The sequence below is a fragment of the Orcinus orca genome, chromosome 9 (assembly GCF_937001465.1).
Source record: "Orcinus orca chromosome 9, mOrcOrc1.1, whole genome shotgun sequence".
In the NCBI taxonomy this organism is placed as follows: domain Eukaryota; kingdom Metazoa; phylum Chordata; class Mammalia; order Artiodactyla; family Delphinidae; genus Orcinus; species Orcinus orca.
In genome coordinates, this window is record NC_064567.1 from 23155545 (window position 1) to 23169533 (window position 13989).

General features: G+C 56.1%; 1 protein-coding gene across 25 annotated transcripts in view; it reads left to right on the forward strand.

The window, feature by feature from the left end:
• KCP (kielin cysteine rich BMP regulator) overlaps positions 1-13989 on the forward strand; it is a 45275-nt gene that overhangs the window by 13964 nt on the left and 17322 nt on the right. For 12 of the 25 annotated variants that reach the window (XR_004484596.2, XM_033432502.2, XM_033432500.2 and 9 more), the window contains 7 exons: positions 1686-1759; positions 8985-9151; positions 10001-10190; positions 10279-10355; positions 10963-11047; positions 13386-13453; positions 13669-13989. Coding sequence is in view for 24 of the 25 variants with exons in the window: in XM_033432502.2 (XP_033288393.1) it covers positions 1686-1759; positions 8985-9151; positions 10001-10190; positions 10279-10355; positions 10963-11047; positions 13386-13453; positions 13669-13989 (982 nt within the window). In the remaining variant the exon portion in view is untranslated. Of the gene's footprint in view, positions 1-1685; positions 1760-5745; positions 6444-8984; positions 9152-10000; positions 10191-10278; positions 10356-10962; positions 11048-11673; positions 11822-13385; positions 13454-13510 lie in introns of those variants that run through there. The other 13 variants (XM_033432495.2, XM_033432499.2, XM_033432503.2 and 10 more) reach the window with 12 other exon arrangements.

A 13989-nucleotide genomic window follows, 5' to 3' on the forward strand; every position in this document is an offset into this window, starting at 1 on the left:
ATTCAGGGGAGTTCCCTGGCAGTCCAGTGGTTAGGACTCCACGCTTTCACTGCCAAGGGCGCAGGTTCAATCCCTGGTCGGGGAACTAAGATCCTGCAAGCCGTGTGGCATGGCCAAAAAATAAAAATAAATAAAAATTCAGATCCTCAAGTGCACTAGCCGTATTACAGGGGCTCAGTAGCCTCATGGGGCCATCGTATTGGACAGTGCAGACATAGACATTTCCATCATCGCAGACAGTTCTGTTGGACTGTGCTGCTCAGAACCACTGGAAGAGGCTTTGTGGGATCTTGAGAGTAGGACCGTGAGGGATGGGAAGAAGCAAAATGGGTGGGAAGAAGAGGAAATTGCAGGCAGGAAGCCACACATATCTCCTCCCCTCTTTGCCCCACCCTCTTAGCTTCTCCAAGCCCTAATGGGATCCCCAGGGAGCGGTCTTTGAGAAAAAAGAAAAGAGATTGGGGAAGCCCCAGGTTCTCCAGTGGGCCCAAGGTTGATTGGCAAGCTTCCCTCCAGGCTGGAGAGCCTCGTGGCTTGGAGGTCCCTGTGTGGCGCCTGGAAACATTCTGCCACTACCCCCCTCCAGGTCCTGACTCTGCTGCGAGGTTCAGATATGCACTCTGATTGCCCTGGTCTTTCTTTGCCAAAACAGAAAAATGCACAAACCCTCCTAAGATCCCAGCAGGTTCCATCTGACAAGGAAGTACTGCGTTCCGACTGTGATATTAACCTGTGAGTGGTGTTGGTCTAGTGTGTGAGCTGACACTGGTACTTGAGTAGGCATGCTGCAGCTTGGCACAGTCCCTGGAACACAGTGAGGTGGACCCCTGAAGGCCTTTTAAGGGGCAAAGGAAGTCCTTCCTGGAAGGGGGCTGGCGGCCTAGTTATTCTGAATTGTGGGGAGAGGTGGCCAGCTGTGGGGTACAGCTGTGGAATTAGAATCTCAGATCGGGGCTTCCCTGGTGGCACAGTGGTTGAGAGTCCGCCTGCCAATGCAGGGGACGCAGGTTCATGCCCCGGTCCAGGCGGATCCCACATGCTGCGGAGCGGCTGGGCCCGTGAGCCATGGCCGCTGAGCCTGCACATCCGGAGCCTGTGCTCCACAACGGGAGGGGCCCCAGCAGTGAGAGGCCCGCGTACCGCAAAAAAAAAAAAAAAAAAGAATATCTGATCTGTGATAAACAGCACATCCCCGCCCCCTGTCCCCCTGCTGCAGCTGCTCAGCTGGTCAGGTCAGCCAGGGTAACCTTCTCCTGGGGTGGACATGATGTTGTGAGCAGGGAGAGAGGGTCCTAGGGGAGTAGGGAGCTGGAGACAGGAGCCACTGAGGGAGGTGACTTGGGGGCAAGTTGGTGACTTGCAGGGGCAGATGGGGATGGGGGTTGGGATGCTGCACAGCCTGTTCCCACATACCACGTCCAAACAACATCATGCGGTGCACACACGCTTGCACGCGGTTGTGTGGGCCACGTGAAGGGTGTGGAAGAACAGACCTTGTTACCATTGGTTACACCGGATGCGAGTGATGGGCAAGGAAGGGCTGGAGCAGGTGTAATGATGGGCTTTGCCTTTATTCCTTTGTGGTAGCTTATTTCATTTGTTACAACTGGTGTGACTTGAAAGGTCAAAATTTAAGTACAAAATTTAATCATTTACTAACCCCTTCTCTCCCTCCCTCTTTACAGCAAACTTTTGCTTCCAGCCACCAAAGGCAGAGCGAAAACCAAGCTGCTGCTATTGACAGTACAACCTGAAGGAGGTAAGGAACAGAAAGTAACTATGTCGGGATCGTCTGTGTACCAGGTGCTGCACATGCGTCAAGCACACATCACATGCTTGTTGCCTTATTAGACTCTCCCAGCCTACGGTAGCGGTTATTACTTCCTTTTCCAGATGAAAGATTTTGGCTTAGGGAGGTAGAGTAACTTAGTAGAATATGTGGTAAGGTTAGCATATCAGCTAAGGGCCCAGGAGAAAAGAGAATTCCCCTCAAAAGGGTTTAGCTAAAGAGAACTTAAAGGAGGGACCATTTACCGATCTGTAGACACGGTATTAGAGAATCACCAGGGGGCTTCCCTGGTGGTGGTCCCCCAGTGCAGGGGACACGGGTTCGAGCCCTGGTCCGGGAAGATCCCACATGCCGCAGAGCAACTAAGCCCATGTGCCGCAACTACTGAGCCTGTGCTCTAGAGCCCGCGAGCCACACCTACTGAGCCCGCGTACCACAACTACTGAAGCCCCACGTGCCACAACTACTGAAGACTGCGTGCCACAACTACTGAAGCCCACGCGCCTAGAGCCCGTGCTCCACAAGAGAAGCCACCGCAATGAGAAGCCCGCGCACTGCAACGAAGAGTAGCCCCCGCTCACCGCAGCTAGAGAAAAGCCTGTGCGCAGCAACAAAGACCCAACGCAGCCAAAAAAAAAACAGAGCAGCAGCCAACCCACAGCTGCAGCCAGTTTAAAAAAAAAAAGAATCACCAGGGAACTAACAATAGTAGGGAGCCATTGCCACTCCCTGGGCTGAGCGGATAAGGGGAAGGACTAGTGGTACCATGGGAGCTGTGCTGAGCAGAAGGAGGCCAAGAAGAAATACCCCAACCGCTCTCCTCCCCTGCCCTTCAGGCCCCGCCTGCACCTCTCATTGGCTGACCCAACAGGAAGCCAGAGGGCACGAAAGCCAGAGCGATGCCGTCTGTAGGGGGTGGAGAGGGAGAATGAATGGAAGAGGTAGAAAGGGAGATCAACCAGCACAGACAGTCAGTGGTAGAGCAGGATTTGAACTCAGGACTCACTGACTAAACCCTGGAGCCCTTGTGCTGCCCTACGGAGCCACGCACGCTACTGTGCCCACACACCCGGCTGGGTCCCAAACACCACTCCATTCATGGGGACATCCTGTCAAATAAGGACTCAAGCCTGGGCCTGAGATATTCCTTCTTTCTCTAGCCAGAATGTTCCTGTTCTAAAGAAAGTACTGGATTTTGGTGAGGATGGTGGCATCTGGTTCCACTAGCCCAGCAGAGGAATGTGAGCCCTTTATTCCAAGCCTGACGTTTGAGTGCACCTGCGGCCGTGTGCTCATGCCCCTCCCTCTGCCAGGATCCACATTCCCCTTCCCTTGGTCTGGCCCGGGCATTCTGGCCATCGCTATTCCTGATTCATTCATCCCTATATTCCTGTATCTGGCTCAGTACCTGGCAGCAAAGAGGCTCACGGTGGAAACTCAGCTGCTCTCCAAATAACACCCTTTCCTCTGGGCTCTGGGATTTTACTTCACAGAGCGAGTTCTCCAGACGCTTCTGTACCTTCTGTTGCAGATAAAGAATGTTAATATTGCCTTTTCAGGTTGGGCCTCAGCGGGAGATGATGATGATGTCAATAAAAATAATAATATATTTTGGGTGTTTCAAATGTGCCAGGCACTGTAAAAAGATTTTTATACTCATTGTCTCATTCGTCAGACACCACTTATGCAAATTCTCTCAGCTGCACCTTATTCCAGTTCTCCACAGTCTGCAAGCGGCTCTGCACAGGTGCATCCCAGTGGCGTCTTGCCTCAGGCCCTGGCTATAAATCTCTCCTGTTGGGCTTTGGAATTTCCCTGTTGCACCCTCGGTGGCCCACTTGAGCACCCTTTCACACCTAACTGGGAGCAGCTAATGCCCTCCGGTGCTACCCTAGACCAGCGGGGCACTGATGTCAATGGATAAGTGCTTCCACTTTCTGGCTGAGCTGCTTTCGTACAGATGGTCCTGTGGAACTGGACACACACATGCCCACAGCAGCGACCAGCTACTCCATAAGGCAGGCTTGTATGGGCTTTTCATCCTTCCCCGTCTTGCTCTCCCCACCCCTCATTTCTGCTCCCTGGGATCATATTCCAAAACTTGCATGTAAGCCTTTGTCTCGACAATCCTTATAGCAATCAGGACGGAGGTACTATTATTATCCCCACTTCACAGGGGAGGAACCTGAGGTTTAGCAAAGTTTAGTAACCTGCCAAAATCATACAGGGGGTAAGGGCAGGGCCACTGAAATGTTTAGGAAGGAAGGAGAGGGTGTGAAATGCTCCTCTCAGGAGAGGGAGATTGGATTCACCAGGGAATTGTAATAGAATTTCTGGCAGTCTTGTGTGTCTGTTGAGGCTTGTGGCCATGAATTTGAAGCAAATCCGGTCACCCAAGGGCTGGGATGTTCTCCAGCGATACTCAGGTGCTCCGACTGAGGCACTGTGGGAGGGCAAGGGTGAGGGGTTGGGCAGAGCAGTAAGCAGCTGGGAGCCAGGGTGACCAGGGGTGTCGGGGGGCTTGGGCTCCTGGCAATGATAAGGCGTGTGGGCCCTGGGACCCCAAGGACCTGGCATTGAACCCAGGCTCTGTGGTTTACTCCCAGCATGACTCTGAACAGCTCACCTGACTCCTCAGATTCCTAATCTGTAAAATGGGAATAAAGGCACCCTCGCCCGCATGGCTGGGGGGACAGTTAGAGATCCCGTAAGAGAAGTAATAAGAGCTAATGCCTACGTGCCCAGCCCCGTGCTGAGTGCACTTTCCAGCGTTAAAGCGGGTGCTGTTAGAGCCACAGGTCACAGAGAAGAAAAATTAGCCACTGTAAGTTGAATGACTTGCCTGAGGCCACAGAGCAGAAAGCATGAGACTCAGGATTTGACCTGGTAGCCCTCACCAGAGTCTGCTCTTAGCCTCTCCTCCACCCAGCCTCCCAGGAGACCTGCCTTCTAACAGGCACCATTTTCCTTAACCCTGGTGGGAACAGAGCTGCCACTTCCTAGCTCCTTTTCCAGCAGCTGGCTGGCCCTGGCTTTCCTCTGCTCCCGTGAGCCTAGCTCCAGGCCAGCTGAGGCCAGGTCTCAGCACTGGCTCACATTCTCCCCGTCCCCTGCCACCAACTGCTCAGGGCCTATTAGGGGCCCACACTTGTGAGGAGAGACACTGCTTTCCCTTAAGGTGCTTGGAGAGTGGGCTCGAGGGGCCTTTAGCCCTGACGTGGGCTGGGGGGTGGGAGCAGGGAGCAGGGTGGCTCTGATTTGCTGGCCTTTGTGGGGAGGGAGCCTGCTCTGGCGGGCTTCACGGCTCCACCCTCCATGTCCCTTTGCCTGTGAGCTTGGGGCCCATCCCCACCTCCCCTGCTTCCAGCTGCACTGAGGAGTTTCCCAGCCTGGTGGCCCACGTGACCAGCTTCTCTCACTTCCTCCCTTTGGCCCCCTCCGCCTGCTGAGCCCAAGGCCCAGCCCTGCCCCCAGCCCGGACTCACCCCCCTACACACACACACACACACACAGGCCAAGCCTGAGCCCAAGAGCTGGAAAATGGGCTGGAGAAGAAAGGCCTTGGCATTTGGGGCCAAGCCTGGGGCTGCCGGGGTAGATAGGGATGGTGAGTAGACTCCAGGAAAGAAATGTAGAGGTGGAGAGAGGAGCCCGGGAGCGCCCTTGACTTCGGAGACCTGGAGCAGCACCTCTTTTTTTTTTGTTTGTTTTGTTTTGTGTGTTTTTTTTTTAAACCCATTTATTTATTTATTTATTTATTTATTTTTTGCGGTACGCGGGCCTCTCACTGTTGTGGCCTCTCCCATTGCGGAGCACAGGCTCCGGACGCGCAGGCTCAGCGGCCATGGCTCACGGGCCCAGCCGCTCCGCGGCATGTGGGATCTTCCCAGACCGGGGCACGAACCCGCGTCCCCTGCGTCGGAAGGCGGACTCTCAACCACTGCGCCACCGGGAAAGCCCCGCACCTCTTGTTTTTATTTATTTACTGAGCACTTAGTCTGTGCCGACCACTACCCTACCCTAAATTCCTTATCTATCTAGTCTCTCTTAATCCTCACTGTAAGTTTATAAAGTAGCTGTATGATCCCTAGTTTACAAACAGGGAAACTGAGGCAACTAGAAGTTAGAGGCCTAGTGGAATTGGCCGAGCAGGGATTTGAACCCAGCTCAGTTTGCTTCTCCTGTAAACAGGTGAGGAAGGGAACCCCAGGGTGGCGAAGTAACCCAAGGGGCTAGGAGACCAGCTGTCCCAGAGCCCAAGAGTGATGAGTTTGTGGGCTTTTTAGAGCCTGCTCTTGGATCACGTGCAGGAGAAGTCGCCCCCAACCCCTCCCAGCTTCCTGCTCTCCCGGGGGCTCCCCTGCACCTCTGAGCCAGGTCTGGGGTCAGGATGAGGCTGGGCCCCGGGGTCGGGTCGAGGTGCCCATCAGGAAGGCAGGCGCCATGGGGCGGAGTGACAGACACCAGAAGCCCTCCCTGAACAAAGGCTGGGTGGGAGGCGGCCTGGTGTTTCCACACCACGCCTCTCCCAGCGCCTGCTGAGCCACGACCCGTAGTCAGCAAGGCGGGGCAAGCATGGCCAGGGCCGAGGCCGCTCTGCTGCCCCTCGTCCTGCAGCTCACGGGCCTGGCACTGGCCCCGGGGACGGGCAGAGGTAGGTCGGGGCGCCGAGGGCTTGGGGGCAGCCAGACAGGACCTCACCTCTTGCTCAGCCCAGTCTGAGGGAACGGCTGGGGCCGGGGGCCGCCTCCCTGGGCCCTGCCTCGGGGTGCGTGGGCCTACCAGGCCAGCCTGAGTCCTCCCCGTCGGTGGAGGAGCCAGCATGGTCAGGGCAGCACGGAGACTGTGGCATGGGGTCCCGGAGCAGGACGGGGCTTCCTGCTCTGGCCTCGGGAGGAATTCCTGCAGGCAGCGGTGGGGGAGAGTCCGCCCTGGAATCTGGGAGTCTGAAGTTAATTATTTGTCTTGAGAAAGGGGAAAAAAAAGAAGGCCCGCCATGGGAGCTGACTTTGAGTCTCTGTGTCTGGCTTTCATCCAGAAGGACAGGCAGGAACAGAGAGGTCAGGGCTGGGACTGTGCAGGGGGGAAGGGAGGGGAGCAGGTCCACGGGGAGCAATCAGGCTTTGTGCAACAGGAGCTCTTTCCGCAGGTCTCTCCAGGCAAAGGACCGGCCCGATCTTCCCTGAGGGTCCCAGAGGACCCTCAGCTTCTCCCCGACCCCTTTCTTGTGCCTGCTTAAGCAGGCCTGGAGGGAGTGGCCTGAAAGGAGGAATCATTGTGGGGGGGGGGTGTCGTGCTGGGGTGGAGGGTTTAAGATACTGGGACCCCATCCTTGGCCGCCCTTCATGGGGCTGGGAAGGAAGCGAGGTACAGGGGCCGTACCAAGACAGAGAGCCATTCCAAGTGACGACACCCTGCCCAAGGTAGGGGTGTGGGCGGGGGGCGGGGGGGGCGTTGCAGGGTGGGCTGAAAAGATGAATGGCACTTGGGAAAGCTCACATTTGGACTTGCTGCTGGGAACCTGCAGATGTGTGATTTAGAAAGGCTGTGAAAGGAAAAGAGCACGTGGAGGCAGGGAGCCTTCAGCCTCCTGAGTGGCCACAGAGGGGAGAGGAGAGGAGCTGGGGGCGGGGGGGTTGGGGGATGACCGGCTGAGACCAGAGACTGATGGACTTTGGGAGGGGTACAAAAGAGAGAAGCTGAGCCCCAGATTTCTGGGTAGGTGGGGATGGCATTAACCAAGCCGAGGAACTCAGGACAAAGCAGGTTTGGACAAAAGAAGACAATTTAGGTCTTGGACGAGAATCTTCAACCCCCTTTTGCGGGCGGGGGAGTGAGCAGTATTGTTCCCCTGCTTCACGGGGCTAGTGTGCACGAGAAGCCCTTTTAGCCACCCCCAGGCCCAGCCTCACTAATGAGCTGCCTCGGTGGAAAGACCCTTCCCTCTCCCTCCACCTCTTCCTCGTGCTCACTCACTTCCTGCTCCAGACCCTCTGCTGCCCCGCCCACCTCTGCTGGGAGGAGGGATGATGTTTGTGGGAAGGACACCTGGAGTCAGACAATGACCCCCACCGCCTTTGTTTTCCCCACGGCAGGAGGGGGATCAGAGTCAGGTGAAAGTGGCCGTCCCCAACCCCAGGCCTGAACTCAGAGGTGCCCCCTCCTAGGACCCAGTGTCTTCTAGAACCCGGGACAACCTGTCTTCATTCTCATGGTGCCTTGAAATCTAGTTGGGGGCCCTACCAGCACCCTCCCCGAACCCTTCAAGAAATGCAGCCAAGGGCTTCCCTGGTGGCGCAGTGGTTGAGGGTCTGCCTGCGGATGCAGGGGACACGGGTTCCTGCCCCGGTCTGGGAGGATCCCACGTGCCGCGGAGCGGCTGGGCCCGTGAGCCATGGCCGCTGAGCCTGCGCATCCGGAGCCTGTGCTCCGCAACGGGAGAGGCCGCAGCGGTGAAAGGCCCGCGTACCGCATAAGAAAAAGGGGGAAAAAAAAAAAAAGAAATGCAGCCAAGTCCCGCTTTCTGGAGCCCACTCTGCCCTGGGTGGAGTTCCCAGGCCCCTCTGCCACAGGCCCGGAAAACAGTGGCAAGGCTTGGGAGTAGCAGCAGAGGGAAGAGTTGCCCCTCCCTGTGCACGGAAGTGCTGCCCTTTCTGAAGGTGAAGACAAGCAGTGGGGTTTGCCCACAGACCCTGGGTACCTGAAAGCAGCCCCACCTTTCACTCCTCTGTTTCCTTCTCCTGCACTTCAGCCTGTGCTGGCTTGTGGGCCCTCCCAGCATGACACATCAGCTCCCCAGGCTGCCCCTGGCCAAGTCGGTGGCCTGAGTGAGGCTGGATGACCCTGGCACAGCCCCGGTGGCTGAGGACCCCTGCAGAGTCAGGGCAGCCTACAGAGAGACCCTGATCTAGATCCTCCCCCCAGGCTCCCAGTGAGGTGGGGTCCCTGGGGCTTATACCTGCCTGAGGCTCTTACTACTTGGGAAAGCTGGTCTAGGTCACTTCCGTGCACTCAGGGCTCTCTCCTCCTCCTCCCATGCTTTCACTCCAGCCCCTCACAGACCACCTCTCCTTCCCTGGATGGTGGGTGACGGTGGACAAGGGTGGGCACAGGATAGACATCACTGGGAAGACAAACCCAGGAAGCCTTGCTAGCCCCTCACCGATAGGCCCTCCCTGGATCCTTGTGCTTTCAGGTGGAGCCGTCCCCAGGGAGCCTCTGGGGCTTGCTGACATCCACGACTACCAGCTGCAGGCGCCGGCCCACTCCTCAGCCCCTGCTGGGGCCCCCCAGGAGCGGTGGCGCCCCCTGGAGGAACGACTAGGAAGGCTGGAGGCTGAGGTCACGGAGCTCAGAGAACAGGTACCACTGGAGGCAGTGGGTGTGCGTCGGGTAGGGCAGGCCTCATGTAGTGGGAGGGAAGGAGAGAAGGGGGGCCCGTGGGACCCTGAAATAGAGTTTTGTTTTAAATGCACATAGAAAGATTCTTATCTGAACGGTTCTTTTTTTAATAAATTTTGTTTATTTATTTATTTTTGGTGGCGTTGGGTCTTCGTTGGTGTGGGCGGGCTTTCTCTAGTTGCAGCGAGTGGGAGTTACTCTTCGTTGCGGTGCGAGGGCTTCTCATTGCAGTGGCTTCTCTTGTTGCGGAGCACGGGCTCTAGGCACACGGGCTTCAGTAGTTGTGGCACACGGGCTCAGTAGTTGTGGCGCACAGGCTTAGTTGCTCTGCGGCATGTGGGATCTTCCCAGACCAGGGCTCGGACCCGTGTCCCCTGCATTGGCAGGCGGATTCTTAACCACTGTGCCACCAGGGAAGCCCTGAGTAGTTCTTAACATCGGTTCTTTCATACCAGGGAAGAACCTCCGGGTATTTGTTTTGTCAGATTTTCATATTCTTTCATGTATTTGGCAAACATTATGGAGCATCATTGGATAGATAAAGGTCTTTAACTGTTGGGTCACAGGGACTGAGTCCCCTTTTGTCTAAAGGAGAGGACTGGGGGCCCGTGTTCCCCTGGGAGCCTATCCAGATCCCAGGCTATGAGAACTGGGACTGTTTGAGCTGGATGCTGCCTGGAGGGGGACCCACCTTGCTCTGGAACTGTCACGTTTCCTTCTCATCCTGCCTTGGCTTTCACACCCCACAAATCTGTGGGAGTTGGTGGGGGAAGCTGAGCCAGTGCCTCTTACCCCCACCTCTCTCCCCAGAACAAAGACCTGCAGGGGAGGGTGAGGCAGCTGGAGTCCTGTGAATGCCACGTGGCTTCGCCCCAGTGCTGGGGGCTGGGTCGGGCCTGGCCCGAGGGGGCTCGCTGGGAGCCTGATGCCTGCACAGCCTGTGTCTGCCAGGACGGGGCTACACACTGTGTCCCCCAGCCTGGGCTGCCCCATTGCCATGGTGAGTGCCATCCACCTGCCCACTGGCACCGCCTCAGGGCCCGGAAATGGCCCTGAGTGCCTGAGCGACAGCACCATCTCCTCCTCAGGCTGCAGCCACAATGGTCAGGCCTATGGCAATGGGGAGACCTTCGCCACAGATGCCTGTACCACCTGCCGCTGCCTGGTGAGCTCCTGTGACCCACCCTGGATATCCCATACCTGTTCCCCTCACCTGTCTGCCTCACCTCAGCTACCTGTCGCTGCAGCCTGGTGTGCTGAATGTTTAGAAGTGGGGTCTCCCTGCCCATCCCCCCAAGCCTTGCCACTGGCCGCCTTCAGCTGATTCCGAAGAGTTCTGCTTTCTGGAGCTCAATCCCCACGCACACAGTGGGGTTCTTGTCTTCCTATACCTGCCCCCTCGCCTGCGGACCCTCAGTGTCCCCAGTCATCCATCTGTCCCTGGCATCTACCTGCCTCTGCTCCCTCACTTGGCTTCACACCCACCTATTTCTTTCCTCACCCTTCCACTGAGGAAGCCCTTGGTTCCCTTCCTAGGATCTCTCCACGCTGGGGAATTTGCTGGTACCTGGAAGAGATGGTTTCCGAGGGTCGAGAGTGGCAGGAGATGATGGGGGAGGGGGAAGGATGTCTCTTTTCTGCCCTTGGGCCAAGGGTAGCCCATGTAGTCTGAGCCAACTCAGCCTCTTGCGCCTCTGGTGGGTCCCAGCCTGGGGAGAGGTCTCGGTTCTGGAGGCCCTATCCTCCAGGGTTCTGATGCCTGCTTTCCACAGGAAGGAGCCGTAACCTGCACCCAGAAGCCATGCCCAAGAGGACCCTGCCCGGAGCCGGGAGCGTGCTGCCCGCACTGCGAGCCCGGTCAGCCTTCTGCCGGCCCCAGACCCACCTCCTGCACTCGTTCTGGGGCCCCAGAGCCTGGCCTGCCACCTGCCATGTGTCCAGAGGGCATCTGCCCACTCGCTCCGGCAGTGGCTAGGGGTGTTCAGAAGCGAAGCCCAAGTCAGCAAATGCTGCTTCTGACCTGGGACTGAGCCAAAGGCTGTACGTCAGTGGTCCCCAACCTTTCTGACACCAGGGACCAGTTTCATGGAAGACAGTCTTTCCATGGACCGGGGTGGTGGTGGGGGAAGGTTTCGGGATGATTCAAGCTCATTACATTTATGGTACATTCTATTTCTATTACATTGTAATATATAATGAAATAGTTATACAACTCACCGTAATGCAGAATCAGTGGGGGCCCTGAGCTTGTTTTCCTGCAACTAGATGGTCCCTTCTGGGGGCGATGGGAGACAGTGACACCAAAAGTGTGTTGCTTATGTCCAGTCTATTCCATAAGATGCAGCTTAACTGTCACTTGCCACCCACCGATAGGGTTTTGATATGAGTCTGCAAGTCATTGATTTATTATGGTCTCTGTGCAGTCAAACCTCTCTGCTAATGATAACCTGTATTTGCGGCCGCTCCCCAGCGCTAGCATCACCGCCTCAGCTCCACCTCAGATCATCAGGCATTAGACTCTCACAAGCAGCACACAACCTAGATCCCTCGCATGCGCAGTTCACAGTAGGGTTCGCGCTCCTATGAGAATCTAATACCACCGCTGATCTGACAGGAGGAGGAGCTCAGGAGGTAATGCGAGCGGCTGTAAATACAGATGAAGCTTTGCTCACTCGCCGCTGCTCACCTCCTGCTGTGCGGCCCGGTTCCTAACAGGCCACGAACCATTACCTGTCCGTGGCCTGGGGGTTGGGGACCCCTGCTCTACCTGATCTTTTTCCTTTCCTCAGGCAGCTTCTAATCTAGTGAGAAGATAAACGTATATAGCTAGTATAATACAAGATTTAAGAGCCAATGAACAGATTAAGAGGAGGTGGAGAAAGGTCTTAAGTGGTCAGTCGCCAGAGGAGAGGGCAGGAAGGCAGGGGAAGCCCACCCAGACTAGGTGATCGGGGAGGGCCCTACATACAACAGGTCATCCGAGCTGGATCTTCAAGGGAAAGTGGGGTTTCACCAGAAGGAAAGGGTGTACTTGAAGGCCCTCTAGGCACACAGAGTGGGGAAAGGTGTGTTGCAGGAAATCAGACTGGGAAAGCCAGTGGGAACACACTGCTATAAGCCTTACAGTTTGGACTTTCTTCTGTGGACAATGGGGAACCACTGAAGGCTGAAAAGCAAGAGTGTGGCATGTTCAAAGAGGCATTTTTGGAATTTTCACGTGGTATATGGGCTAGATGCAGAGAGACCAGTTAGGGGGCTATTACTGTAGTTGCCTAGGCATGGAGCCAGGGATGGCAGTGTGCTGCAGAAGGAGGGGTGTTTCCAAAGAACGTAGTTGGATTCCATGGAACAGTGGACTCTGAGCTTGGGAAACTAGTGGTGCCAGTGACATGAAGACAGCGGCTGTTACTGGTTCATAGTCAGGAAGATAAGGTTGCCAGGTTTAGCAACTAAACATATAGGCTACCTGGGACTTCCCTGGTGGTCCGGTGGTTAGGACTCCATGCTTTCACTGCTGAGGGCCCGGGTTCAGTCCCCGGTTAGGGAACTAAGATCCTGCAAGCGGCACTGCCAAAAAAAAAAAAAAAAATAGGATGCCCTGTTAAATTTGAATTTTGTGTAAATAACATATTTTTAAATACAAGTTTGTCCCGTGCAATATTTGGGACATACTTACACTACAGTATTATGTGTTGTTCATCTGAAATTCACATTTAACTGGGCATCCTATGTTGTCTTTGGCAACCCTGCCCCGGGAAGAATGGTAGCTGCAAGTTTGAAAGGTGGGACAGAGGCTTAGGGACTGGTGGGTTCTGGAAATGTAGCCTGAGAGTCTTGGCCAGAGATGAGGAGTAAAGTCTTGGGAGTTGTTGGATCACCCAACAAAGAAAAGGGACACACACACACATCGCTTGTAGGACACGTGGTGTCTCGGGGCCACTGCTAGCACATATAATGTCTTTGGTGAAAGTTTTAAAAAGGCACGCTTTCCTCAATGCTTCCATGTGTTGTAAAATAATGGGAATCTGGTGATTATTCGAGGCAGACACTATACTGCCATCTGCTGGAAAGTTGCAGTAAGTATACAATCTCTGAGAATCGCCTGAATGGTGCCCCTTTGATGTGGCGCCCTTGGCCGTGCTTTCGCCCCAGTTCTCTGGGTCTCTTACTTGCGGGCCTGGCCCTGGTTTTGCAGGCTGTACTGGAGGCCACAGGAGTGGGGAAACGTGGCAACTGGAGCCCTGTGTCATCTGTACCTGTCAGGTAAGGGAATCAGAGCCTTGTCCCATCTACCACCCACATCCCCACCGCCCAGCTTAACCCCAGGCCTGGCAGCGCCAAGCCCAATCTGGGGTCCTGGCAGGACTGCTGCCGCCACCCCGGCATTGAGGCCTGGAGCCTGCTAGGCCTGCTAGGCCAGCAGAGTAACTCGGCTTGGGCAGTAGAGGAGGAAGGAGGGCTCAGTGTCTACCCTGCAGGCAGGGACGGTGCAGTGCCAGGGGCCCTCATGCTCAGAGCTCAACTGCCTGGAGAGTTACACCCCACCTGGGGAGTGCTGCCCCATCTGCCGGCCAGGTGACCTCCCCCCCACCCTGCCCCGTCGTCCCCTCGGCCCCAGAGGGTTCCGTACCTACTTGGGGTCCTGCCTTCCCTCGGGTAATGTCCACCCACCCTGCTCTCTGCTGACCAGTCCGTCACGCTGGCAACCCTCCCCAGGCTGTGAGTATGAGGGACAGCTTTATGAGGAGGGGGCCAACTTCCTGTCCAGCTCCAACCCTTGTCTCCAATGCTCCTGCCTG